The sequence below is a fragment of the Ictalurus furcatus genome, chromosome 14 (genome assembly GCF_023375685.1).
Source record: "Ictalurus furcatus strain D&B chromosome 14, Billie_1.0, whole genome shotgun sequence".
Taxonomy (NCBI): domain Eukaryota; kingdom Metazoa; phylum Chordata; class Actinopteri; order Siluriformes; family Ictaluridae; genus Ictalurus; species Ictalurus furcatus.
Window position 1 is genome coordinate 17,429,441 of NC_071268.1, and position 27,508 is coordinate 17,456,948.

General features: G+C 36.8%; 1 protein-coding gene across 2 annotated transcripts; it reads right to left on the reverse strand.

Moving 5' to 3' along the window:
• Positions 1-21: 21 nt before the first annotated feature.
• Positions 22-26,989, reverse strand: LOC128617927 (transient receptor potential cation channel subfamily M member 1). Of its 2 annotated transcripts, XM_053641173.1 has the most exons (27): positions 26,270-26,989; positions 17,884-17,960; positions 17,102-17,285; positions 16,748-16,961; positions 16,549-16,673; positions 16,280-16,451; positions 15,160-15,334; positions 14,950-15,073; positions 10,863-10,935; positions 10,659-10,759; positions 10,394-10,558; positions 10,103-10,237; positions 9,873-9,923; positions 8,793-8,933; positions 8,684-8,713; positions 8,303-8,592; positions 7,259-7,487; positions 6,968-7,096; positions 5,907-6,038; positions 5,642-5,770; positions 4,344-4,595; positions 3,966-4,140; positions 2,832-2,852; positions 2,589-2,733; positions 2,267-2,469; positions 1,789-1,921; positions 22-1,621 (listed from the first exon to the last, which is right to left on the reverse strand). In XM_053641173.1, the coding sequence occupies exons 1-27, from the start codon at positions 26,345-26,347 to the stop codon at positions 427-429; spliced, it is 4,878 nt and encodes a 1,625-aa protein (XP_053497148.1). In that variant the 5' UTR covers positions 26,348-26,989; the 3' UTR covers positions 22-426. The 2 variants fall into 2 exon arrangements, with proteins under 2 accessions (XP_053497148.1, XP_053497147.1); XM_053641172.1 differs by lacking the exons at positions 17,884-17,960; positions 26,270-26,989 and having other exon boundaries at positions 15,160-15,328; positions 17,102-17,185.
• Positions 26,990-27,508: the final 519 nt, after the last annotated feature.

A 27,508-nucleotide genomic window follows, 5' to 3' on the forward strand; every position in this document is an offset into this window, starting at 1 on the left:
AACAACATATTAAAATAACATTTAAGGCGAGTATAAATTGTTTTTACTTGTAATATAGAAAGCCTAATTGTTATAACATTATGTAGTATACATACAATATATAGAACTGTACAGTGGAATTTATTAATCACATAATCACACATTTAAGGTTATCTACAAAACACCAAATATCTCTTACCTGGGAAGTAGATTGTTTACTGTTTTATTGTTATACAAAGTTCTTGATGCCACCTCATCCAGGGTGTATTCCTACCTTGAACTCAGTTTCCCAGGATAACTCTGAGTAGGATACTGACGATGAATGAATGAATTTACATTTTAATTGTTCACAAAGATCAGTCTCTTATGTACACAAAGATCAATCTCTTATCATCGTTACTGCTAATTAGCAGTCTCATCTGCTGACCTCAGATCTATCTTTTACTTTCATTCCTCCTTCCCTGACACTTTCCCAAATTTTTCCCCAGACCTCTCAAGGGAACTTCCACATGAAAGGCTACTCTCACTGCTGGAGCCTCGAGGCTTGTCTGCACTTGCCCTCAAGGCTTTGCGACATTTTGTGTTCCAGCTCTTGGATCTTCCTGGTGGAAACATTCTCTCTTCAGGTACCAGAAGATGAAAAGAGTCAGGAATATCTCCATGCACGTTCATCCTTCTATCTTCAACTGCGTTTCTCCATATTTCGTCTGTCTCTGTTGGGTCTCTTTCTCTTTCTTCTGTATTACCCTCCATATTTAGACTTTCCTCTGAGCCATTCTCTTTTCTGTCCACTTGTGTAATATCACTCCTTCCTCTCTGGCCTTCTTTTTCTTCTTCTTGAGTTCTTATCTCTGTGCTGAGAATGTTTGGAATTTGTGGTCTCAGATGACGCTCAGATTTATTTGCTTCTTTTTTCTCTGTTGGTTTGATAATGTGGATGTCTAGAGGTGGCTGGCCAGTAAGATTAGGCTGCATTTTATACTCAGAGCCAGCACTCCACCGCCTCATAGTTGCAGATCTGACGATCCCTTCTTGAAGAGAATTAGGCTCTTTGACTCTATGTATTAAACCTTCTCTGGCAGTTGCACTGAACAAGCTGGTGCTTCTAGACCTTTGGACTAAAGATGGTGAAGCTTCACATGCTGTTTTGGCCTCTTCAACCTGATCTATAGATTCAGCTGTCTTCTCACAAGGTGGGATCCAGGTGTGCTCACATGAATTTGAACTGACCCATACTACTGGAACATCCACCTCCAAATTCAGTCCATAATCATTTGGATTGAGAGTTGTGGTGTTCGGTGGCTTCTTTACATTTGCCACTATTAGTTGACTTGACTTGGCCCAATTCTTCTCCTCAGAAGCTGGACAGTCATCCATATAGTAGCAATAAGGGTTGTATCCATCATTGCTGTTAATGCTGCCAGTGCGGAGGAGAGATGAGAAGCCACTAACAGTGGATGTCCGTGAGTGCGTCCTCTTCAGTTCACTGTGGTCAATTCCTGCCAGTTTCTCCAAAGCCGTCATCATGCGAGAATAGATGTCCTCCAGCTGGGCCAGCCTCAGATCCACCGTCTGCAAAGAAGCTTTCATATTGTTCTCTCTCTCATTGACCTCCTCCAGGTGCATGGACATGTTTTCCACCCTGTCATGAAATAAAATTGTTTAAAAAGTATTGGGATTCATTGCCATTTCAATGCCATGTAACTATCATCTAAACCTTTATATTTGTTACATCTGATAAAGCCCCTCAGATTTTAGACAATTAATTAACCTGGATGATTAAAATGCACAGCATTTGTTTTTCATTACCTTTCAGATGTCACCCTTATTCTTTCATTATTCGAGGACTGCTGCTCATCTTCTTTCTCTCTGAAGTACTCTTCCACACACTGCTCCTCAAATTCATACAGGCACCTCAGCTCCTCAGAATTCAGGATAAGCTCTTAGAGGGAAAGGAGATATTGTGATTAGTCAGTCAGACAGGTACTTGAAAACGTAATTTTGTATGATTGATAGTTTATCCATAAATCAATGCAAATATTAGACAAGTGTCCTTTATAAATGTATAACAATTAATTCGAATTAGTATTCTTCAGCAGTTCTAGGAGCCTGAAATGTAGTTAATGAATATGGTAGTGTGCTCTGTAACAGTCTTATTCATTGAAAAATGATGTTCATTGACTTTATTGCACCAGCAATGACTGACTCTGAAAGCACAGAAGTCTTACAATTAACTTATTTTATTCTGGTCATAAAAATGTGAATTCATTTGTTCAAGGGAACTCACTCAGTCCTTTGTCCTTCTCGTCCAGCTCTCCCTCTTTTTTCCTGCAACAGCAGCAGCAGATTTGTCTGATGATGATGTAAATGTGGCTGAAGATGATGAGAGGAGGAGGAAGCACTGGCCTATCATGGAAAGTCATGATCAGCTGATACCGCTGGAACTTCCACACCTGGTTTGAGATGGACTTCACCTCAAAGAAGGTATTACTGTTTGGGATACAAACATGAAGGATCATTTCTAATTGTGTTATAAGTTAAAATCCATTTAGTCATATTTGCTTTGTCACATTGAGAAATATATTATCTACATTGATTTGTACACTTACTTGAAGACAGCAATAAGCAAGTTGACAAGAAGGATGTTAGCCACTAGCAAATAACAGGCCATGATAGCTGGAGTGAGCCAGGCACCAGGAATGCAGGGGGGAAGTTTCTTTCCATCCTCATCATACTTGTTATCTCCACAGGGGGCTGAGGGAAGACTTCAAATCTCAGTCCAGAATAGCAGTGCTAACTTCATTTCCATTTTGAAACAGTATTAAAAATGGTGGCATATAAAATTTACATACGGTTGATTTCCATGGCATAAACTGCAGAGCATTCCAGAGATGAAAATTCATGGAGATAGAGGGGGAAAAGCAAGCAAACATTTACTTTCAATTACATAAAAATTAAGAAAACTAACTGAAGATAATAACATGAGATCTTTCTCTCTCTCTCTCTCTCTCTCTCTCTCTCTCTCTCTCTCTCTCTGTGTGTGTGTGTGTGTATGTATATATATATATGTATATGTGTGTGTGTGTATGTATCTTCCAATGCTTCTGCATTTTTACTGTTGCATTGTTTAAGATGCTGAATAATCCCAAACTTATCCTCATTCTTATTCTCATCTTTAGCCCTTAAACCTAAACTGCTCAGTTCATGAGATATATGTAAGTTTCTCTGTATAAAGGCATCTGCAAAATGCTATAAATTTCATATTTGTAGCTTATAACAACATCTAGATCATAGTAGAAGATTACAGAGTGTCCTAAAAGTCTCCATACATAGGGGAAATTAACACTTTTTAGCAAAATGTCTTCCAAAACATTTCTCATATATATGTATGTATACATGTGTGTATATATATATATATATATATATATATATATATATATATATATATATATATATATATATATTTCAGATAGCCTTTAAGAATGCCTTTGACAAAAGAAGAACGTATAGAAAACATTCTCATGGCTGGATCAGGAAGCTGTCACAAGGTTGCGATGGACTTTAACAGGAAACATGGCAAGCACATCACACACGACACTGTTGCCAAAGTTATTAACAAATCCAAAAAGACTGGAAGTGTTGCAGACCAACCAAGAAGTGGACTTCCACGAACATCCACTCAAGAAGACACAACCAATGTGGTGCTGGCAAACATAGTCCCCTATGAATGAACACTTTTGAGACACCCTGTATTTACACTACAAACCCAAAGTACTAAAACATTCTTAAAAACTTAAAAGACAAACCTGTCCAGATTTTATCTACAATTTAAAGAGAACAACATTAAATCAATTAGTAAGGACTACTGTATGTGCAAATTTGACACTACAATACACCAACTTAGTAATAAAGAGGAAAGCACAGATAAGACTGAATATCTACCCTGGAGGCATGAAAAAGAATCTTACTATCAATTCTAGTCTTACGGTCTATTGAGTCCGCAAACACTTCTCCATAGATCATCCAGTAGGGCATGTAGAAAATGTTTCGGGCTAATCGCCAGGTGGGCTCTTCATCTGGGTGGAGGATGGCTTGCCGTGCTACCCCAAAGCTCATGAGGACCACCAACATGATCACCACAAAGTACAACATGTCGATCATCTAAAAAAAATAAAATCCACAACAATAATGTCACAACATTCAAGATTTAAAAAAAAAAAAAAAAACATAAACATAAAGCTTCTTAAATGGTCTAAAGTTTCAAACATTTTCAAAACTAAATTCAGTCTGTAACAACTTGTTGAGGATATCTATAAAACCAGAAAAGTTTGCTTTCTCTATTTGCGTGATCTACTGTTACTTACCATCTTGCCGATCATCATGACATAAGGTCCGAGGTACTTGTTGACCCCAAAAATATCCAAAACACGGATGTACCAGAAGATGATGTCCACACAGTATATAACCCGGCCGTAGCCCATGTAAGGTTCAGGCTGTAGTCTGAGGAGGAGACCCAGCAGGAATATAGAGATGGCCACCAGGTCTGTGATGTTCCAGTACTCTTCCAACCACACGTTAATCTTCTGCTTGAGCTTACCAGGCTCTGACATCAGAATCTAACACAAACAAGAACATTTCTATTTTATATTTCCTCTATTTACATTCATTTTTAAACTCTTTCACAACATATCCATTTTAACGTGAGACAAATGGCAGTACATTGCTCAGACTGCAAAATAAAAGTGGAGTGTCCTACACAGAATAGATTTTCAGAGCTTGGAAGAGCTTTCTCATTTAAAACAGTCAAGAAAAAATATGCAGGCCCAAACTGCTTCAAAACCCAGTTTATATGAGGGTTATTTTAACACCAATCATTGGACCAGATTTTTCCTTTTTTTTTTTTTTTTTTTCCTGTGTCACTGTGACATTTCTAGTTCACCATGACATTTAATGGATTTGCTTGTTGTACAAATCTGTCCAGAGCCAACAGATGAAATTCAGCTCTAATCTGATTCTGGCACACATAATACTCTATCATTGTCCCTGTCACCTAAATATATAAGTAAAGTACATAATCAAAAGGACACCCTATAAATAGTAGCACTAACCCTCTCATCCATTCTTCCTTACAGAGGCGTATCTATATGATTAGTGTTTTATTCGTATTTCATATGATTTTTTTTCATGTTATATTTAGTGCTTTACAACTACACCCTTGAAAAATAGTTACTCAAGGGCTCTTATACTCATGGATTCTGGAACTTTCTAAAGGAGCCTTTCTTCTGTATGTGATCACCTGAAAAATATGCAAAGATGCATTTCTCCATGTTATTCCCTGAAATTGTACATTCAATTAAACATGTGACATCATCATGACATCGTAAAGAACATGATTATGAGAAAAATGAAACTACAGGCCCTACATGTGAAAATAATCATATGAGAAAATTACAGATGAAAATGAATGAATCATGTGACAAAAATTATCATATGAAAATAAAAACACATGGAATACCTTTGAAAAGTTCATTACATGTGAAAAATGTATGAAGCCATAGTGTAAAGGTTCTAGAAATGTGTAATATTATATGAGAAATTCATGAGACATTTCGCTAAGGGAACTACACTGCAATTGTTGTGCTAAAGAGAATTTAAACTTCACCTGTCTTACTTTCTCTAGGCCAAGTGTCAGTATGTAGGAAATGACCAACCACTCTTGCACTGATGGCCAACGTTCCATCTTCACCAGGACAATGTAATTGTACAGCATAAGATACCCAAGGTATGAGATCTGTCCCAAACATATCAGACAACATCAGAGATACAAAATAATGCAACATCAGTAACATTATATTAATATGAAATTATTATTGCTACGAAATGACAATACTTGATATGCTAATAAATGGCAGTGGTTTAATGCTTACTGTATTAAACCAAAACTTGGTGAACGGAGCATTGTAGAACTCATATATCTTCCTTCCAATGGGTACATGTCTCAGCTTCTTACTGCCATCTTCTTCATCACCTTTCTTTGAATGTGCCTCTGTAGTGGCATCCTAGAAGAACATTGGTCATGTTGTTGGGAAGATTACAATATTCAGAATTTGAAGTGATAATGCAGAAATATCATGATGTGTGTTAACATTTTGTGCTAAGTATTGAGAAATTCTCTGTGGAATGTTTATTCATTTATGAAGTGAACAACAAAATAGTATTAAATAGTATTTAAGTTGATATTCTGCCTATGAAACAAGCACTTGTAACGTTGGGATGTAACTGAATATGAATACACGATTCAGAATAAACAGATAATTTGTCTAAACAAATATACACGCAAATAATTTTTAGAAAGCTTGAAAGGAAGACGTGCATTAGGACTGGGCACCTGTGGGATGCAACAAAAAATGAGCAAGTGGGAGGTTTTAACTTTTATGCAGGTGCAAGAGCGTGGTCAGAGATGAAGCTTAAAAACAAAGAAAGAGCATGCTCATCTGATGCATTTACAGCAAACAATCATTCCTCCTTAGTAACTGCTTGGTTAGGGTTGCTGTGATTCAAATTAGTGATTCAAATCTACTAATTTGTTTATATTTTGGGAAACAACTAAATTCAGTGCAAAATATCATATTCATGTACAAACAGAAATAAAAACTGTCTGAGCAGGATTAAAAAACAGTCCCATAATATCTCAATGAGGAATTGGAGTGATGTAGCTGAGGTTGAGGAACTGTCAGAGCCAGAATTCACAGACCATGATAGCATTTCTACTTCTGGGTTTTCTCTCCAGTGTTTTCCAGTGTTTCTGGGGACACAGTGGCAGGGTTCCTACTTAATAAAACAAACTTCTTGTTTAGGTCATCCCCACTTCAAGTTTATGTCTGAATATAAATACTGCATTGCATTACACACTGCATTGCATTGCACACCAACTACACATAGACATTACTAATTAAGGTGGTTTAGACAGGAAAAGTGCTGTAGTTACCCTGCTGGATTTGTTGTCATCGTCCTTGTCCTTGGCACATTTGTTGTCATCAGAGCCTTGGTAGGTGTCATCACCCACACGGAAACCCAGGAGAAGGATTGAAGGAGGAATGATGATGCCGGCAATCACCTGGAGAGATACAGTTTTGAGAATCAGAAACAAACAACTGCCTAGTATCTAAATTATTGTATAATGATATATGGTCTTCCACATAAAACATTTAAGGGATGGGGAAGCCAAGGAAGTGAAATATGATTCCAACAAACATTATGCCATTATATAAATAATCACCTTGAGGCCAGGGTTTTTTCCAACCCTCAGGCAACCCATCCACATGTCAGTAAGGAGCATCTGGCTGCATGTGTGGGCAATGAAGTCTCTGTGCTTGGCAGCCACAGCTAGTTTCAGACAGGTGGAGTTACTCCAGTTCTTAAGCTCATAGGTCAGCAGCTTCATGGCTACCTGTTCATCATGTTTGTATGCCTGATCCAGAAGCTCATAGGCCAAAGTTCCAAACTCCCTGAAAGTGAAATATGATGTTGAATATGATGTTTAACTGACAGCATGATTGTATGATAAAATCTTTCTAAAGTAAGCAAGCAAAAACAAATCTATATCTTCTTCAGTTTTATTGTTCCACAACACTTGTTTACTGCTCTATGTTAAATGTTTACTGCACATTTATATGTGCTCCTTCAGTAAAACAAGGCTTCCATAGGACACCAAACTACACCCAGTTTTAGGTATAATCTTGCAAAACCAAAAGCATAAACACAGTTCAATTACTTCATGACCCCATGTTTTAGCAGGATTTTTTTTAAATAAAAGTGTTAATATAAGAGTAAACGTTATGAGCATTATGCCTAATAATGTCATAATCTGTTCATTGGACCAGAAATCAAATGTTTGACCCAAAACACATTTTTTTTTTTTTTCTGAAATAGCCCAAGAAAGTTTCTTTTTCTAGTTTGGTTATTTTTCAATCGTTCATTCATCTTCAGTAATCAATTTATCCTGATCAGGATCACTTGGAGTAAGGTGGGAATACACTCGGGTTTGGATGCCAGTCCATAGTAGGGCACCATGCATTCACTAGGCAATTTAGAGCAGTCAGTCTGACTACCGCCATGTTTTTGGGAGGTGGGAGCCAGAGGAAATCTACACAGACACTCAGACAACATGTCAAATGCACAGTTCTCTATCAACCCAAGCTCCCTGGAGCTCTGAGATGGCAACACTACCCACTCTACATTTTGGTTATTTTCTTAATAAAAAATAAGATCAGTGACTGTGTCAGCTTACTCCAGGTCTTTTTACCACATGCATTATACTTACTTGGAGTTGTTATCTAGATCTTGAAATATGTCATCCACCAGCTCACTGACAGAGGATTCATGGGCCATGGCTTTATAAAGCTTACAGGCCACCAAGGCCTTAGCCATGGCCTCCTCTCCCCTCTGCCACAGGAACAGAGCCATCTTCTGCCTTCTCGTCAGCACGGCCCAAACTATCAGCTCGTGGAATGGGTATTGGAAACGGCTGACTTCAGGGTCGTCCACATCAATGTCCACTTCCTCCTCTTTCTTCTTCTTTTTCTTCTTTCCTTTCAGATTTGGTTCATCATCCTAGAAATTTCATTGATAAATTGATGATAAACTGTTGCACATTCAGTACAGAACAGCAACATGTACAGAAACAACTAAATATTAATCATACCTCCATCCCAAGAAGTTTTAGAGCCTTTGGCTGCAAATATAATAATGAAGACATGTTAGATTCTTGTGTGTTGAGACTATACATATAAACACCGGCTGCTCCCACTTACCCTTTTAAGACCATAAAGGTTGTTGTAGAGAGAGCGGAAACTTTTTCTTGTGTAGTTACAGCGATAGGCCCCTCCCATAAGGTACTCCATCACCAGGCCAATGTCAATTAGTGTAATTTGATAGTCTGGTGGAAGGTTACCCTAAAATATCAAAGGACTGGTGTGATTAAAATGACATACATGGTGATTAGAGACCAAACAACCAAAACAGGAACTTTAGAAAAGGAAAGAGTGATGACTTGACATACAGTTCCCTAGTTAGGGGTATGATAGCCTTGCAACTCAAAATGATTTTGTTTAAAGATCTTTTTTTTTTCATTTAGTACTGCCCTTCAGACGCTAAATAAGATAGTTACATGTCTCCCAGAAGACAAAATAATAACAATTTACTCCGTTCATCCTGTTCAAAGGTTTACATCCCAGTGGTTCTTAAAGTATTGTGTTGCCTTCGTGAGCATCAGTGAATGTTTACACCTTATGTAATAGTTGTGTAGTTGTCCTCAGTGTGAAAAGATGGATCTCAACATCATATAGCCACTGTTGGGAAGGGGTCAAATATGCAGAATATGCTGGAAAAAGCAAATAATGTGCTGGACCTGGAGGATTTTTCTGAAGAACAGTGGGCCGTTTAACTGCTCAGGACAAACAAGGGACTCATGAACAACTATTACAAAACATAAACACAGTCGTGGATCATTCAGGTAACAACACACAGCATTAAGAATCAAGAGTATGTAAACTTTTGAACGGGGTAATATTTATAAATTCATCTATTATCTTGTCTTGTGGACTAAATGTAAACATCTGTTATGTGAAATAGCTTATTCAGGACAGTACTAAATAAAAAAACAACATGGGATTTTTATGATCCTCTTATTTTGTTAACAGTTTTAAGATTTAGCAAATTCTGCAAGGGGTATGCAAACTTTTGGGCACAACTGTAAATGGAAAGGACTGCCACTAATTTTGACTCTTTCCAGTATGTACAAATTTTCAAAATAGCCTCTAGGAATGCATCCTCTTTTTGTGTCTTTAAATGAACAGGTCTTATTCTCTGTGAGACCAAAATCCATAACTTACTTTTTTAACATCTCGGACTACAGCATTCAGTGTGTTGACAGGTCCCAGTTTCTAAACATAAAAATTATTTAACATAACAACTAAGAAGTTACACGCAAAGACTTGCAAACAAAATGAAGAAAATGGTGAATAAATAAGCCCATGTGGCATCAGGGCTGGTGAATATTTTTTCTGAGGATTAAAAATGTCCATTTCATAGATTCTTGTGCAGCTTTTTCAGTGGCGCTTACCGTGTTATATAACTCCTCTAGCCGTGGGATGGTGAGGAAATGGTGAATGTTGACCCCATTTTCAATCAACAGCTTAACGAAATCTACTCGGTCCAGCACCAGTGCATCCATCATTGCCTGCTCTAGTGAGCTCACCTGCGGAGGGCACCAGTAAACATGTCACATGTTAAAGCATGGCTGTCTAAATATTTATTATTATTAGCTGCTATTGTACAATTCTGAGTCTCTTGATTTATCATAAGAACATAATGAGATGGTATTGTTCTGTATAGAATGATCCATTATTTATACCCAGTTGAGTAATTCTAGCTTCCTAGGATCCATTTCCTCTTGAACATCTGCCTTGGCCTTCCCCCCTTTGCCCCACTTGCCTCTGCACTTAGCCGTGCTCTGTGAGGCTGCAGGGGAGCTCTTGGCTTTCACGATGGATGTGGCACTAGCTACTGCACTCGCAGGCTATAAAACCAAACAATTGTTTAAAGATCACTGATTTGGAGCACAATAAATGTATTTATTTTTCAACATAACAGAATGTTAAGTTAAAAATGTGGCTAACTGGCAGATTGTGTCCATAAACAAAGATTTGGTTGCGTGCTATATCCACCCGATTCCAGGCAAGAGCCAAGCTCAATTGGTCTGAGGCTGAGGCATTTGTACCTAAGAGGGCAGAGAACACAGACATAGGCGATTTAGGATTGACCCATGTAATCTAATTATAAGATGAATTTGGAAGCTGTTTTGTCTGAAATCTGGAGAGTACCTTTCAGTAAAGCTGTTAAAATGGCCATCTCAATGTCCTGCTGTCCTTCTGAACCCAGTCGAAAGACTGTTATCTGTAGTAGGAATATTGATTAAAATTGATTTAAAATGCAATAGATCATGTAGAGGCGTTTTTATGAATGTAAATATATTTCTCTCACATACAGCTTAGCCCAATATAGCTATTTAATGACACGTAACAAAGCAAAAATCCTGACAAATTCTCTTACTTAATGGCAAAATAGAGCTTTCCTTGTTTGAGAAGGCTTGTATCAAATACCACTGCCTTGGAGATGCAGTCACATGAGCAGAAATGTTAAGTGTGATTAAGCTGGTATGAATATGTGGCATGGTGCCAAAGAGTCCAGAGTTCTAATGTGCACTATTAACCCTCATCTTAATAATAATGCAGGTCTTTTTTTTTATTTTTTATTATACCAAAATGATTATAACATATATTGTTAAGCAAGTACCTACTATGTCTTATCTACATCTTAATTAATTTATTAGAAGAAAATATTTGTATATATTATTCAGATTTGAGTGTAACTAAGAGATTGACGTAATGGGAATGGGACTAAAATATTTACATACAGTGCCCTCCACTAAACCCTTTTTAAATATGAACAAAGAAGGCTGTGAAAAATTGTCTTTATTGTTTAACCTTTTAAATTTTGTTCAAAAAAATTGACAGAAATATCTGCTGCTATATATATCAAACAATTGCAAACATAACACAGGTTTTCCAAAAAAAAAAAAAAAACATCTTTGTAAAATATAGGTGTGCAACAATTATTGGCACCCTATGAATTCATATGAGAAAAATATATTTGAAGTATATTTTTTAATACACCTGAAGGACTAGGAACAGGAAATTGTTCAACCATGACTTCCTGTTTCACAGGGGTATAAATATGAGGTAACACATGGGCCAAATTACCTTAGTCATTCATAACAATGGGTAAGACCAAGGAATATAGTTGTGATGTGTGGCAAAAGGTTTTTGAGCTTTACAAAATGGGAAGTAGCTATAAGAAAATAGCAGGAAATGCACATTTCCACCATCAAGGCAATAATTAAGAAGTTCCAGTCAACTGGAAATGTTATGAATCAACCTGGAATTGGAGATGTGTCTATATTGTCCCAATGCACTGTGAAAACTCTCCAAGGATCACAGCTGGAGAATTGCAGAAGTTATTAAGTCTCCATAACTACAATATGAAGTCACCTATATCACCACAAGTTGTTTGGAAGCGTTTCAAGAAAAAAGCCTCTAGTCTCATCAAAATACAAACTCAGATGTCTTCAGTTTGCCAGACACTACTGGAACTTCAAATGGGATCGGGTTCTATGGTCAGATGAAACCAAAATAGAGCTTATTGGCAATAAACACCAGAGGTGGTTTTGGTGCACAAAGATAGGTGCCCATGGTTAAATATGGTGATGACTCATTAATGTTTTGGGGATGTTTTTCTGCCAGAGGCCCTGGACATTTTGTTAGGATACATGGCATCATGGACTCTATCAAATATCAACAGATATTAAATGAAAACCTGACTGCCTCTGCCAGAAAGCTTAAAATGGGTCGTGGTTGGATCTTCCAGCAGGACAATGATCCAAAACATACATCAAAATCAACACAAAAATGGTTTACTGACTACAAAATCAAGGTCATGCCATGGCCATCCCAGTCCCCTGACTTGAAACCCATAGAAAACCTGTGGAGTGAACTGAAGAGGAGAGTCCACCAGAGTGGACGTCCAAATTTGAAGGATCTGGAGAGATTCTGTATGGAGGAATGGTCTCAGATCCCTTGCCATGTATTCTCCAACCTCATCAGGCATTATAGGAGACTCTGAGCTGTTATCTTGGCATAATAATTGTTGCACACCTATATTTAACAAATATATTTTTTGATAAACCTGTGTTTTGTTTGCAATTGTTTGATATCCATGAGAGCAGAGTATTTTTGTGAATTTTTTGAACAAACAATGAAAACAATTTTTCACAGCCTTCTTTGCTCATATTTACCAAGGGTGCCAATATTAGTGAAGGGCTGTATGTATTTAACTATATATCTGTAAAGTGTGTTTCATGCTGGAAAATTGAATTGAGTATGTTTTTTATGGAGTTTATCATATATTTTATTATTTTAAAATGGCCATTTGACCCAACGTGGATATCAGTTTTAAAGGCAAAGTCTGTTCACTGGAATCAGACCTTAGTGCTTATGGTATTATACTGGTGGCAAACCTCAGGGTCTACTCTACCTTATGTATTCAGGATTACCGACAAACAATACCATGGTGTTCTTTTGTTTACTTAATTCTTTCAAATTATTTTAAAACGTATTAAAATTCCTATTACCTGCTTCTAATACTTGATCCCAGTCAAAAGGCCTAAACATGCATCGCATCAACAGGCATAATTGAACATACTGTATATTGTGGGTTTTAAGCACTTAATTTATATAACCCAGTAGAATCTAGCATGTATGAAAATAAAGTATTCAAGTGGAGGATGTAGATGGAGCCTTTCTTTCATGTTTTGTTGAGGAACAGAAGGAATGAACATGGGGAAAGCAGGGGGTGCTGCACTCATCCTTGTTATTTTCTGTCCTGATGGATATTAGAAACTACTTATTACATCACTTACCATCTGCCAAATCTGCTGCAGGAGTGTAAATGCTGTTGCCATTGACTGTCCACACCACAGAGGAGTACAAGTATTTTTTCTTTACTAGTCTACCAGGAATTTAAAAAGAAATAGTTACCTAGTTGTCTTTGGCATAGTTAAAGTAAAACTGATTCAGGCTGTTTTATTATAGCAGTTACTGTAGATGCTGATAAACAACAGCAAAGAATACAATAAACTACACTTTACTTAACAGTCACACACAGGCTATAAGATACATTTCCATCTTCAATACTTTTTACACTACAATGTAAAGGACAAAAAGAAATAAATAATGCAGTAAATGTGCAAAATATACAAAATAATATTGATTCTAGAACTATTTTTTTTATAAACCTGTGCTATATTATGTGCAGTTGTTTGATATCTATGAGAACAGAGTATTTTTGTGAATTTAATGAACAAAATATCAGAAGGTAAACAATAAAGACGATTTTTCACAGCCTTCTTTGCTCACATTTACCAAGGGTGCCAATATTAGTGGAGGGCACTGTAACAGCTATATATGAGCTATAATTATACATGAAAAATGTAAGAATTAATATAATGCAGCACACACAGATTGGGAAAAGACTTAGGGAAGTAGACTTTATTTGCAAATGTTCACATGGAGATGACTTTTTTCTTTTTACAAGCACAAATGATTGCATGGAAAGTGCACAAATGAAAATGCAGGACAGTGAAAATCAGGGCAGTGTTTATTTATGAAAAGCTGCATGAAATACAAACAAATATCATAATAAAGATTTTTAAGATAATAAAACATTTAGTGGAACAGTTCATGAATCACAACAAAATGCGACTGTTTGATTACAAAGCAATTATACCAGGCATATACTATAGTAAGATAACTACATTATGACTACATACAATATATATGGAGTTAAGAAATAACTAATGTTTGGGAGTAAGACTCAGCCTGAAGCTCTACTATCTTGCTAGATAACTTCCTATAAATTCCCATCTCTCCACTAGTGAGGAGGTTTCCAAGGACTCCAACCCAAAGTCTTCCTACTTTTTACAGTTCTACACTCACTCTTTGTCATTTAGTTGAAGGTGTGGTCTGCACTTGCAAATCAACTATTAGCATTTTAAAGTTATGTATAGAATATCTATACTTACACTACACTCTCAACTTTAATTAGAAAAAGGTACAAATACTTGACCCTATGGTTACCTTAAATGATGTCATGTGTCCTTTTAGTTAAAGGAACATCATTGTACATCAATAAGGAATTTAAATATTTTTTAAGGAGCATTGTTGTAAAAAAAATACATATTGTATAATATCTTTTTAATGTACTTACCTATTCTTTAAAATACAATTTATTTATACTAGAAAATTTTGGACTTTTTCCTGCTAATTGCTTTAGTTGTATCATACATGTACTCACCAGCTCCCTTCTCTTCATGCACTCCATGATCATGAGGAAGATCTGCTGTGACTGACTCTTGCTGTAGTTAAAGGTCTTCTGAATGCTGACCAGTAGCTGGTCTCGGGCATCATCACTTACTGTCCTGGAAATACAAATGCATGTTTTAGTCTACTGACTAATCATTTACAGCTATCAACCCTTACTACATTGATTAAACACTACTCTTACCCTTCATTCTCTGTGTGTTTGTGGGCAAAGGAGAGGATGTCTGAGGCTCGGCCACTGCCATCACACACCACTACAGGCACAGGCGGTTCCTCGCGCAAGCTCTCCAGCACCACAGTGATCATGTTTGGGCCTCCTTCTACGATCAGGCATACTAGTGGCACTCCCTGACCTAAACCTCAGACATAGCAACAACAACAAAAAGTAACTTTAAGATTATGAGTAACTTTAACGACCGACGCTTAGTAGTACCTACTCAGTGCGGCTCAAGGTCCCTTTCAAGAACATTCAAACTAACTGTTCTGCAGTGGTGGAATGAACTTCCAACCTCAATCTGGACCGCAGAATCTCTCACCATCTTCAAAAAACAGCTAACAACACACCTCTTCCGTGACCACCTAACCAACCCATAAAATAAATAAATAAATAAATAAAAAATTACTCTGGCACTTACACCTCTACTCTGCACACTTTGCTTCTTCTGGAACTCAATTAACAAATCTTGTATGGTAGCACTACTTGTATTGTTCTCTGCTTGATATATCGCTTTGCTTGTATTTTCTCATTTGTAAGTCGCTTTGGATAAAAGTCTCTGCTAAATGAATAAATGTAAATGTAAATGTAAGATTAAGATTGTGAGGTTGATGAGAAAAGACAAGAGTACAGTATTTATTAACTGCAAATGTTAAAACCCTTTCAAGCTTAAAGTAATAGCTTGAAAAGAAGCCCATGTCACAGATGAAGCACACTTTGGAATTCCCAGAGCTTACTTTCTATCACATGAAAGAAACAGAGATCTAATTAGTCAGTGTAGAATAGTGCATTACTGTGCCTTGAACTGGTTAGCATGTGATGTAAGTGGTGACAGCTGAGCATCCCTTTGCTGTCCCTGCCTTATTCCAAACCCCAGGCATAGGATGACAAAGGGAAACCCACAGGTCACAGACAAGAGCCTTTCAGTCCATACAGCATGATTTGAGATATAATATCTGCCAGCAACCTCTATCAATGCTGACACTATTTATAAGCTATCAAATTGTAACCGTAACAGACATTTCAGTTGAGAAGCTCAGTGGTGCATTAGAAGCAAGTGGCGCAGCATTACAGGACCGGACATGCTTACGGGTGTTAATCTTCTGCAGAGAGATGTGCTTCTCCAGCTGTCTACGCAGTTTAACCTCTGCCCCATACTTCCCAAATGTGCCGTTATCACATAGGATGAAATGAGAGTGGCTGCTGTTGAGAACAGCCAGCTTGCTCAGTGGGTTGGACATTGTCTGGTAAGGTCTGGTCACCTGAAAACAACAGTAACACATTAATAAAGAAGCAAATAGAACTCAGCAACCAGTAAATGAGTGAGAATACTAATCTATAAATGGTGTGCAGTCTCACATCTCTTCCAATGAGATCCTCCTTGCTCTCCAGGATTCCCCATGGTGCAATCCCAATGGCACAGACCTTCCCTCTGGATTTAGAGCAATGGTCTTTCAACGCATCTCCAACATGGCGGATCACACCTGAATGTTAATATAACAAATTATGTAAAGTGTCATATGTAGAGTAAAGCATGTGACTGGTAATTCTGGCCCACCTGTGTTAATTCCTGCAGTGAGGATCCATGCTCCTGTGGTCACTGCAGCTTTAATTAGGCCTTTGCCAAAGACCTGCTTGAGTCTGGGCTGCAGGTCGAAATTCTGGAGGCCTCCATGAACAGAAATGAGGAGTGTGGGCAGCTCTAGATGCCAATCTTTCACCATTAGGTGCAACAAGTTGTCTGGTTTGGTGTCATAAGATAGTCTGATGTACTGAAAGAAAGATTTTGATATTTTAATGGAGGATTTTCATCAATGGTCACTTTTTAAATTCAGGAATAGAGTTAATCTATGTTCATCAGCCTGATATTACAAGTAAACATACTTTAAGAAGTATAAAGAAATATCTGTACCATGGCCTTGTTGACAAATCCTCCTCCTTGAAACTCAATGGTGCCATAAGCATCAGTAGAGGAAACCTGTGTGTGTTTAAGTACAGTCCACTTCTCCTGAGGGGGGTTCACCTGCACTAGAAGGTCCTCCCTTTTTTCAGTTTGGATGGCCCCATGCTGGGTGACCAAATGACCACAGGCACACCTTAGGGGAAACATAATTATCAGTGAAGAGTTTTTCATTGTGTGTATATAAAGCTAAAAAAACTTTACATACAGCTCCCCAATGTCCCCTGCTTTAACTGTTGATTGTTATCATCGCTATTTAAAAATAGTTTTAACTTGTTTGTATGGCACAGAAAAAAATCTGGTTCTCTATTTCAGCCATCTGGGTTTAAGCAGCACTCTTTAATAAATGTTTCCATGTACAAAATGGCTGTTTGCTTTGACAGCTCTCCACCTTCCTGGCCATGGGTGGTGAGTGGAGCAGTCTATAGCCCCTTTTACCCCATCATGCACAGCTGCAAAGCAGCCAGTTTCCCTATATAAGTTTACTAGTATGATCATATTTTCAGAAGCCACTCTTACTCCCATAAAATGAATCAAAATGTTCTAACAAGCTGAATACCAGTCGAATTTGTGTGTAGCATGACTCATTCATTTTCTTCTTTAATTAGGAGAATTTGAACTACACTTCTACCTTTCGCATCTGCGATATTGTTTATCATTTCAAAAGTTGATGAAATTTCTAATGATTTTTAGTGATTTTTAGACTAGTACTTCATTTAGGCAAAAAAGTTTACCGAGTTGGATCCTTAGATGGAATGATATGAATGCATTCTCTTTTTTGAAATGTCCTCTCAATCCAAGATTTCCGCCCCTGCAAAAGAAAAGTGAAAGTTTGAAAAATGTATGTAATATTTTTTTGTATCAAATTTATATATTTATTTTAAAATGATGTCACATTGTTACAGTAATTTACATTTAGTTTCTGTTTTGTATGATTATATGCATTAAATCCTCTTATTATACTAATGTTGAATGAAGCGTAAGTAGTACAGTACATGCTGGTAAAGTATATTATGATACATAAGTGCATAAATGCGTATGCTAAAAATGGTAAGAGATTAAAAAGCTGCAGTCATTGCCTGATGCTTTAACTGTGGTAAAAGCATTTATTTATTCAATTACTGAAAATTGTTTTCAGATATGATATGTATAAGAAAAGTCATACTTTATATCTATATACAAAGAAAAAGTCAGCAGGCCATATTGCTGTTGAGCAAGATATAGAAATAAAATTAACAATGTGGGAAAGAAAGGCAGTGGGAGCTGCTAACTACATCCAGGCCATATTTGGTTTGACCTGAAATTATTAGTGCATAGCAAATTAGACCTTGGATCTGCTCTGCACATTGTCATTGCTCTCTTTTCAATTTCTAAAAAAAAAAAAAAAACACCCTAAGTAGCTTTTTAAAATTTTTGGACCGTGCTCCAGTAACTCAATCAAAATAACCTTCTTTTTGCCCAGGCCTTTCTTGTCAGTTCAGTCCTAATTAAGATGAAAGCCTTTGAAGCAAATCTCTCCTGGATGTTTAACTGGAGAGAACTGGAAAAGCAAGTGAGAAAGAGCTAGTTATAAACCCAAGTAACCATGACTTACCCCATGCTGTTCTTTTGTTCAAAGTCATCATCCATAGACTAAAATATAAGTCTAGACTAATCTTTTTAGTGTTTTTTTTTAAGGTTTAAAATGTCATGTATTACTCTTCAGCAATTTTTCTACTGAGAATGATTTACTAGCACTTCACCATTTACTACCTTACATGAAAGTAATTTACCAAAATATATATTATTCATTTGATTATGTAAGAGTTATTTGACATTAGCACATAAAGTGTATAATTTCAGCTTGGTGGCTGACACTAAAGTTATAAATAAGATATGAAATGCAATTCAATTATGATAAATACAATTAAGCCACAAGTTCTTTTCATAACTTGAAGCTGTATTTGTAAATACCAATATAGCAGTTTGGCATGCTTTCTTACATTACCATATATGCCTGCAAAAAGTACACAAGCACATTCAATATAATGTGTTACATGTAAACCACCATGTAAATTAGTCCATAATCCCACCATAAATTACCACAGTAAGCATTCACTCAAAACATTACTAGGGAACCATTTCCTCAGTTTCAGCAAGTGAAACAAATCCTACCTGTGCAGCCTATCATGTTAAAGTGAGAGAGAGGGAGAAAGTGAAGTTTTCAGCTTTCAGCATCAGTGTCCTTTTTCCTGCTCCTCTGGTCAGAGCAGCTCTCTCTCAGTGTGTCAGCGCCCACTGAATCCTACTGGACATGAAACTTCACCACTTTATGAGGGGCTGTTCATATGATGAGCATGTGAGCAGGCTCTTTGTTCACAGAGTCTCATGATTCCAGTTCAAGGTAATCCTTTTGGGAGTCCCATGACCCCTCTCCTTGTGCCTACAGGGTATTTTCATCCCTTGCTAGAACAAGGAGAGCAGAAAATCTGCTTTGATAGCCTCAACCCCTCCTCCCTGCCTTAATCTTCCAATTCCTGTGACTCCTTTTTCTGGATTTTCATTTTAGCCAAGCAGCTCAAAGCCAGAGTCTGTGATGGGGTAACTGCTACAAGAGAGTTGTTGTTGTACCAAAACAAAGTGGGGAAGGGAAAAATCAAGAGAAATAGCTATGGATCCTATCGTGAGAAGAGCCTTCTGACTTGTCACCATCCTCAACTACTTTCACTTCAACACCCATTTGCATAATTGAGAGAATTGGGCCAGACATCCTCATACAAGAAAAATCTTCTTGTTAAGAAATGACTGGACTCCAGCTGGAGATAAGGTCATCTGTTGCTAATTGCATTTAAGCACATTTTTCTATCAACAATGTTATGGTGGAGTAAAACTGACAGAGCGCAGTCTTGACTAGACATAGAGTGTATTTCTGACTTTTTTTTAGGTAAATCATCTCTGAATAACAGCATGCAGTATATACACACACTATACTATTTTGAGTATGAAAATGATCTGAAAATAAATGAGTATGAATGAATATGAAAATAAATCACATGCTACGACCTTCACAGTCAACCCAATTGAACACCTATGGGAGATATTGGAGTGACATATTAAAACACTAACGGAATATCTTTTGGGAAAATGTTGTTTATCCTTCTGGTAAAGCTCCAGAGACTCGTAGAATGTCGTGCATTGAAGCTGTCCTGGTGACTTTCTTTATGCTGTATTTATATACTACAAAGCAATGAACATAAAGAGGGAAAAATATACATTGATACAGTGCTGTGAAAAAGTATTTTCCCTCATCTGATTTCTTCTGTTTTTTTGTATATCTCATACTAAATTATTTCAGAAATTAAAACAAAAGTTAAGATGAAACCAAGGCAACCTAAACACAAAGTACAGTTTTTTAAATGATCATTTTATTTACGGAAGAAAAAAAGTTATCAAATACCAACTGGACCTTTGTGAAAATGTATTTGCCCCTATAGTTACTAATTCCACAAATCTATGAAACTGCATTCATAATGGGCTTCGGCTGGACTAGACATAACCAGCCTGATTACGGCAAACCCTGTTCAACCAAATCAACACTTAAATAGAACTTTTTCAACAGCATGAATTTGGTTAAAAGGTCTTACCCAGTAGCACATTATGCCAAAGTTGAAAGAAATTCCAGAAATAATGAAGAAGAAGGTGATTGAAATAAATCAGTCTGGGAAGGGTTACAAAGCTATTTTTAAAAAAAAACAAAAAAAAAAAAAACAATTTAAAAGGCTCTGGGACTCCAAAGAACTAAAGTGAGCGCCATTATCTCCAAATGGAAAAGCTCTGCACATTAGTGAACCTTTCCAGAAGTGGCATACCTTCCAAATTTCCTCCAAGAGCACCGCAACTACTCATCCACGATGTCACAAAAGAGCCAAGGACAACATCGAAGGACCTACATGCCTCTCTTACATCAATAAAGGTCACTGTTCATGACTCCACTATCAGAAAGACACTGGGCAAAAATGGCATCCATGGAAGTGTGGCGATGTGAAAATCACTGCTATCCCAGAAGAAGATTAAGGCTCTGAATTTTACCAAAACACACCTTGATGATCCTCAAACCTTTTGGGAGAATGTTCTGTTGATTGATGAGTCGAAAGTGGAACTGTTTGGAAGACAGGGGTCCCGTTACACCTACGTAAACCAAACACAGATTTCCACAGAAAGAACAACATCATACCTGACACACTGGAAGTGTGATGATGTGGGGATGCTTTGCTGCTTCAGGGCTTGGGCAACTTGCAATAAATGAGGGAAATATGAATTCTGTTCTCTAACAGAAAATCCTAAAGGAGAATATCCGGTCTTCAGTCCGTAAATTGAAACTCAAGCACAACTGGATTATGCAAGACAATGATCCAAAGTATAGGAGTAAGTCCACCTCTGAATGGCTCAAAAAAAGCTAAATTAAAGTTCTGGAGTGGCCTAGACAATGTCCTAAATTGAACCAATTAAGATGCAGTGGCAGGACCTTCAATGGGCAGTTCATGCGTGCAAACCCTCCAGTGTGGCTTCTGTAAAGAAGAGTGCTGTGAAAGACTGTTTTATGTTGTATTTCCTTTGAAAATCTGAGCAAAATGTGGAAAATGTTTGTTTTCTGGAGTGACAAGATAATGTGTATTTCCTCATACACATTATGTTTGCTACATTAAATAAATATGAATTACTTCACATGTATCCTACGTGTCCTACACATTCCCTTCATTAGCATTCTGCATTTAAGTATTGTGAGCTGACTAATGCAGAATTGTTTAGGCTTTCAGTGGTTTGCATGAAAGGATTTCTATTAAATTGGTTTACTTTTGTATTTTGCTTATGTGGGTTTTTTTTGTCCAGACATTAAAAATACTGCCATTCTTTGTGATTTTTCTTTTATGTACCACAGAGAGGAGTTTTTACTACAGTGTCTGATGACAGTCAGGGGCCACTAGCAAACACAGCATGTGGACAGCACGGTGTTAGTGCTGTGGTAAAAAAGCTGTTAATTATGTTTGAAGAAAAACAAAGGACACTAGCTTGTGCTGCTGTTCAGCTATAAGTGACGCACTTACTTAAGCTTACTTACCCTCATTATCAGCATCAATTAAAACCCAAATCCTATCAAAACTCATGGCCTTGTTAGTTTTCTGAGAAAATGCACAAAACCCCTGGAAAGGAAGGAACAAATTCTAGTGGGGGATCAGATTTTGCTTATAACAAACCTGGCAACAATCAACAGTATTCAGTTATTTCATAAGCCATAAGTAGAAGCTGTTGCTCAAAACAAAAGATCATTTATACATGATTAGGAATGGCTCTAAGATTTCTGAAAACTTATCATGAATGCCTCTAAAGGTTTTTGAAAAGTTACAAAAATAAAGAAAGGTATTCGGATGTAATTTCAAGCATTCCCTCACATTCAGCTTTATAACTCAATAAGAAATAATATTATTTATTGAACCTAGTTGGTTTGGGGTTCTCAATCACATATCTTAATGTTGCATTATTTTGATCTCAATCCTAAAATTCCTCTGCATAAGTCTTTGAGAGTATATGAATTCAAATACTGAAGTTTAATTCAAGCAGAATAGATTGGTACTAATAGGTGAGAGGAATCTAAGATGAGGAAGGTGTAAAAATAAAAGCAATTAACTACATATCTATGTATTTAACCTTAAAATCATCCAACAACTGAAAAGCTTGTATTCACAATATGAAAACTCAATAGTGAATGGTTCACCACATTCACTACATATTAAAATATAATAAACATATATAAATATATGATTATTTTATACACACACACACACACACACACACACACACACACATATATATATATATATATATATATATATATATATATATATATATATATATATATATATATATATATATACATATATACATATATTTATATATGTTTATTATATTTTAATATGTATTGGACGCTCGGAAGCAGGAATTGTCTGGAGCGGGAATTTCTGTGATTGCAGCTTTATTTCTTATTCATCCTGGATGCATGAAGTCACACAGCTGCCATTGAGTGTGTGGTGCACAAAGCAAGTTTGACTTAATTTGCTTTAACTCACTAAAATGTGGCTCTCTATCTGTCTCTAAAAAGACCCATTGTGTCTATCCCCTTAACCAGCATCACATGGGCACGACATGCCACTGCTTAACCTTGGAGTCACAAGATGCATTTTCATTTCAGCTATGTATAAGTCTCTATTTTTTTGGTTGACATATTACAAATGTTCTTACAGTTAAGACATGATGTAGTACTTTCTTAATATTGATACTGTAAAATCTACAGGGATGAGAATTAAATTCACTTGGAGATTAAATTTAATCTATTGCATGTGTGCATATATAAATGTCTGCATTCTTTAAATGTTTTTTTTTAAGTCTATGACTATTCCTCAAACAATTAACCTAAGGAAAATAAAATGTGTAATAATCATAGTTTTACAACAATACAGGTTACATTATCTGTAACCATGGTATTTTTAATGGCTCAGACGTTAGAAAGTAAAGGACTTAATCTTGACCAGCTGCGCGTGCTCATACTCAGCCATTATAGAAGATTAGAGATCGGGATGGATCAGACAGCCTCTTTGTACTGGTATTGAGAATGGTTTGAAGGTTTCCGATAGGGTTAAGAAGGTCAAGTTAAAGGTTTCAATGGGAAAACAAGCACCAAAGGGCAACTGTCACACAAACCAGTTCCTCCTGTTGCTTTTGCTCTTGTAATAGTGTGGTGGTGGATCACATGCTCTAACTCTATCTAGCTCTGTCTAATTGCTGCTCTCACACTAGCACAAAACAGCTACCTTCACACTTTTATTCAAGTAAAGTCAAGTCAAATTTATTTATAAAGCACATTTAAAGACAACAGCAGTTGATCCAAAGTGCTGTACAAACATTCAAATTCATCTCATTAAATAACATTATAACACAAAGAATAAAAATAAATTTTAAGAGAAGATTTAAAAATAGCTAAAGATGGAGCGGACCTCACGTGAGAAGGGAGACTGTTCCAAAGTTTGGGACCAACCACAGAAAAGACTCAATCATTTTGTCTTAGTATAGCAACAAGGGGCAGATAAAAGAAGTTGATTACATGATCTCAATACTCTAGTTTGAGAGTAAAGGTGAAGAAGGTCAGTGATGTACTGTGGAGCAGAACCAGAAAGAACTTTGTAAACATAAATTTGAATTTTAAAATCAATTCTAAACTTGACAGGAAGCCAGTGAAGTAATGCCAGAATTGGGGAAATATGATCCCTCTTTTCTGTTAAAAATCTAGCTGCTGCATTTTGCACAAGTTGCAGACAAGATAAGGCAGTGTGTAAGAGTGAGGAAGTCCAACAATTACAGGAGTATTTGACAAGGATTTAACAAGAGCATGAATCATGGTTTATAGGTCTTTTCTAGAGAGAAACTGTTTTAACTTTGCAATAGATCTTAAATGAAAGAAGTTTGAGTAAAAAAACTCAAGATTTGTGACTTATTTGTTAACAGAGAGAGGACCTAAATGGGCCTCAAGAGCAGAAGAAACAGTAGGGGAGTCCCAAATAATGACTTCAGATTTGCTTTCATTTAACTGCAGACAACTGTTAGCCATCCAACATTTAATGTCCTCAAGACATTTAAAAAGGGACCCAAAAGGACTGATGCCATTTGACCTAACTGGCAAATATAATTGGGTATCATCACCATAGCAGTGAAAGGAAATATCATATTTCTGAAAAATAGAAGGACCCAATATGGAGCCCTGAGGAACACCACACGATAGGGGGGGGCAATGAAAAAGAGAAATTCCCTATGTTTACTGCGAAAGTCCTATCTTTCTTATAAGATGCAAACCACTGCAAAACCAGACCCTTGATACCAACCACAGACTCTAAGTGATTTAAAAGAATATTATGGTCGATAGTATCAAAGGCAGCACTAAGATTCAGCACAATTACCAGATTCAAGTGACATTAAAATATTATTAGTAACCTTTAACAGGGCAGATTCAGTGCTGTGTAAAGATCTAAACCTGACTGGAACTTGTCTAAAATATTTGAAAAATTCAAATGAGAATATAACTGTGCACAATCAACCTTTTCCAGCAACTTTGAGATAACAGGCAATTTGTAAATAGGCCTATAGTTGTTGTGTAAAGTTGGATCAAGATAAGGTTTTTTAAGCAAAGGCTGCACTCTTGCATGTTTGAGGCTGGCTGGTACAACTCCGGTAGCTAAAGAGCTATTATTAATGTTTGAAACAACTGGACTGACAGGACTGACTTTTAGGCTCAGCCATTACTTACCAGTAGTAAAGAGAACTGGAATTACTCTTATTTCACAAGAGTGTAATGGAAACTATGCTGTGTGTCAATTACAGAGCTAAAATTGCTGCGTTTTTAGACAAGCCACTGTTGCCTAACACAAGACAAAAAATGTTTAAGACTCAGAATCCAATCTTGGACATGGATTCAGATTTTCCATAATTCTGGATCATCTCTGTATGTTGGTTAAATTTGAATATTTAAATATATGAATGCACTAAAAACAAAAATCAGGTAAAATATATATTTTTAAATTAAACAAAATATTCTCCAGATTTAAATGGACTACATTGTCTAAAAAAAATTCAAATTGAAAAATATGTTATTAATGTTGGTAATAATAATCTAGCATGTACATTTAAAGCCACTTGAAGGTTTAGTTTGAAGAAGAATTGAATTCTATCATTTACTTTAAAGGCACTATGTGAAAATGGGCCAAGAGAAAAGGAATTCACTGAAATGTATTAGAAAAACTGTTGCCTTGCAAATTGCATTCCTGTTTGTATACATTGCACTAATTTGTTCAAGAGGTGGAAAAAAAAATAAAGCAATTAAATTTCCCCAAATAATCCTGTTTCCTTTAAACATTTACAAAAACGTTGCTCATACCTCTGTGCATATACCTCTCAGATTGTCTGGTTTATACTGTGAACATACCTCTGAACTTTCCAGATCTGGCCATCCCCTATCACTGGCATCTGTTAAATACCAGCTCACCCCCAAATCAACGTCAGATGAACATGTTTATGACTCTAGCAGCAAACTCTTACCTTCTGGGAGCCAGAACCGGTGCGACTGATAGAGGCCTTTCTGAACGACCCACTTGGTTTTCTTGCTCCTCTCTCCATGAGTCTTTCATACAGTCATGCCTGTCCTGCACATGCCAAAGAGCCCACGTCCTCACAGAACCACACAGTACCTCTATCAAAACTAAAGCAACTATCTCTCACAGCATTGTCTCCCTTTTTCTCTCAGCCCAATGCTTCTAACTGACAAGATAGACGGCAACAAGGGATAAAAATCGTTTGCTGACAAGCTCAACACATAGACCCCAATTCCTCCGCCTGGCACACTATAATCAGGCTTAATGCACCAAGCTCTTGGAAGCGTATGACTTTAATGGATGGAGTTTTCATAAATGGTTATAGAACAGAAACCTATTTTAGGATGCCATGGCCCTGAAAAAATTACTTGGAGACATTGAGAGTGTTTGAAAAGGAAAGACAGATGGGTTATATAAAAATAAAAGGGAAAGTGAGACAGATGTCATATGTTAGGCAGAATGTGTTCCTGATTTTACACCTGATTATTCTGCATAAGCCTCCTGTGGCTTAGGTAGGCAATTGTGTACATGCACAAACACAGTAACACTGATTACAGATTTCTGGAAGATGAGCAACACTTTAGCCTTTTTAAATTTAAACTAAGCTCACACATACGGAGAATCTATATCCATAAAGTTCATGGCCACTGAGTTGTCATTTGTTTGGGGGAACCTTTTTTTTAATACCTTTTTTATGTGAGCATTATCATGTATTCAGGGCAGAGGAATGTTTAAAGCAGGGGTGTCCAAAGTCCGGCCCCAGGTCTAAAGTTGTTTGCAAACTCCTCTCAGTATGTATGAAAGGTGTCTGGCAGCCAAGAGGTTGCAATTTCTCCTTTCACCTGATGGTGGCAGCAGACTGGGTAAACACACTTGGCTACATTGCAGGAATCTTTTTTCTCTCTCTGACTACAACTTCAAATTAATTTACTGAATACTGAATTACATTATGGTTACAGACAAAATGTGCAAAAGATAATAGTGACATGGGGCAACTCCTAAAGAGCTGGAAATGAGAATACTTTTCATCAAGAGCCAGGGCTAATGCCTCATATGTCAAGACACTGTTGAGGATAACTAAAGAATGTAATATCATTACAATCAGCCAGGAGCGATCCTGGTAGAAGCAACTTTTTATCAAAGCAAACATGGCGCTGAACATTACTAGAGCTAATAAGTGGCTATG

Excerpts from the sequence above, each read along its gene's own strand:
- LOC128617927 (XM_053641173.1), bottom strand. The coding sequence starts at position 26,347 with ATGGAGAGAGGAGCAAGAAAACCAAGTGGGTCGTTCAGAAAGGCCTCT. Across the intron at positions 15,074-15,159 it reads AAACACACAGAGAATGAAGG|GACAGTAAGTGATGATGCCC; the intron begins GTAAGAGTAGTG and ends TTGTATTTCCAG. Across the intron at positions 10,238-10,393 it reads AGCTAGAATTACTCAACTGG|GTGAGCTCACTAGAGCAGGC; the intron begins GTATAAATAATG and ends TGCCCTCCGCAG.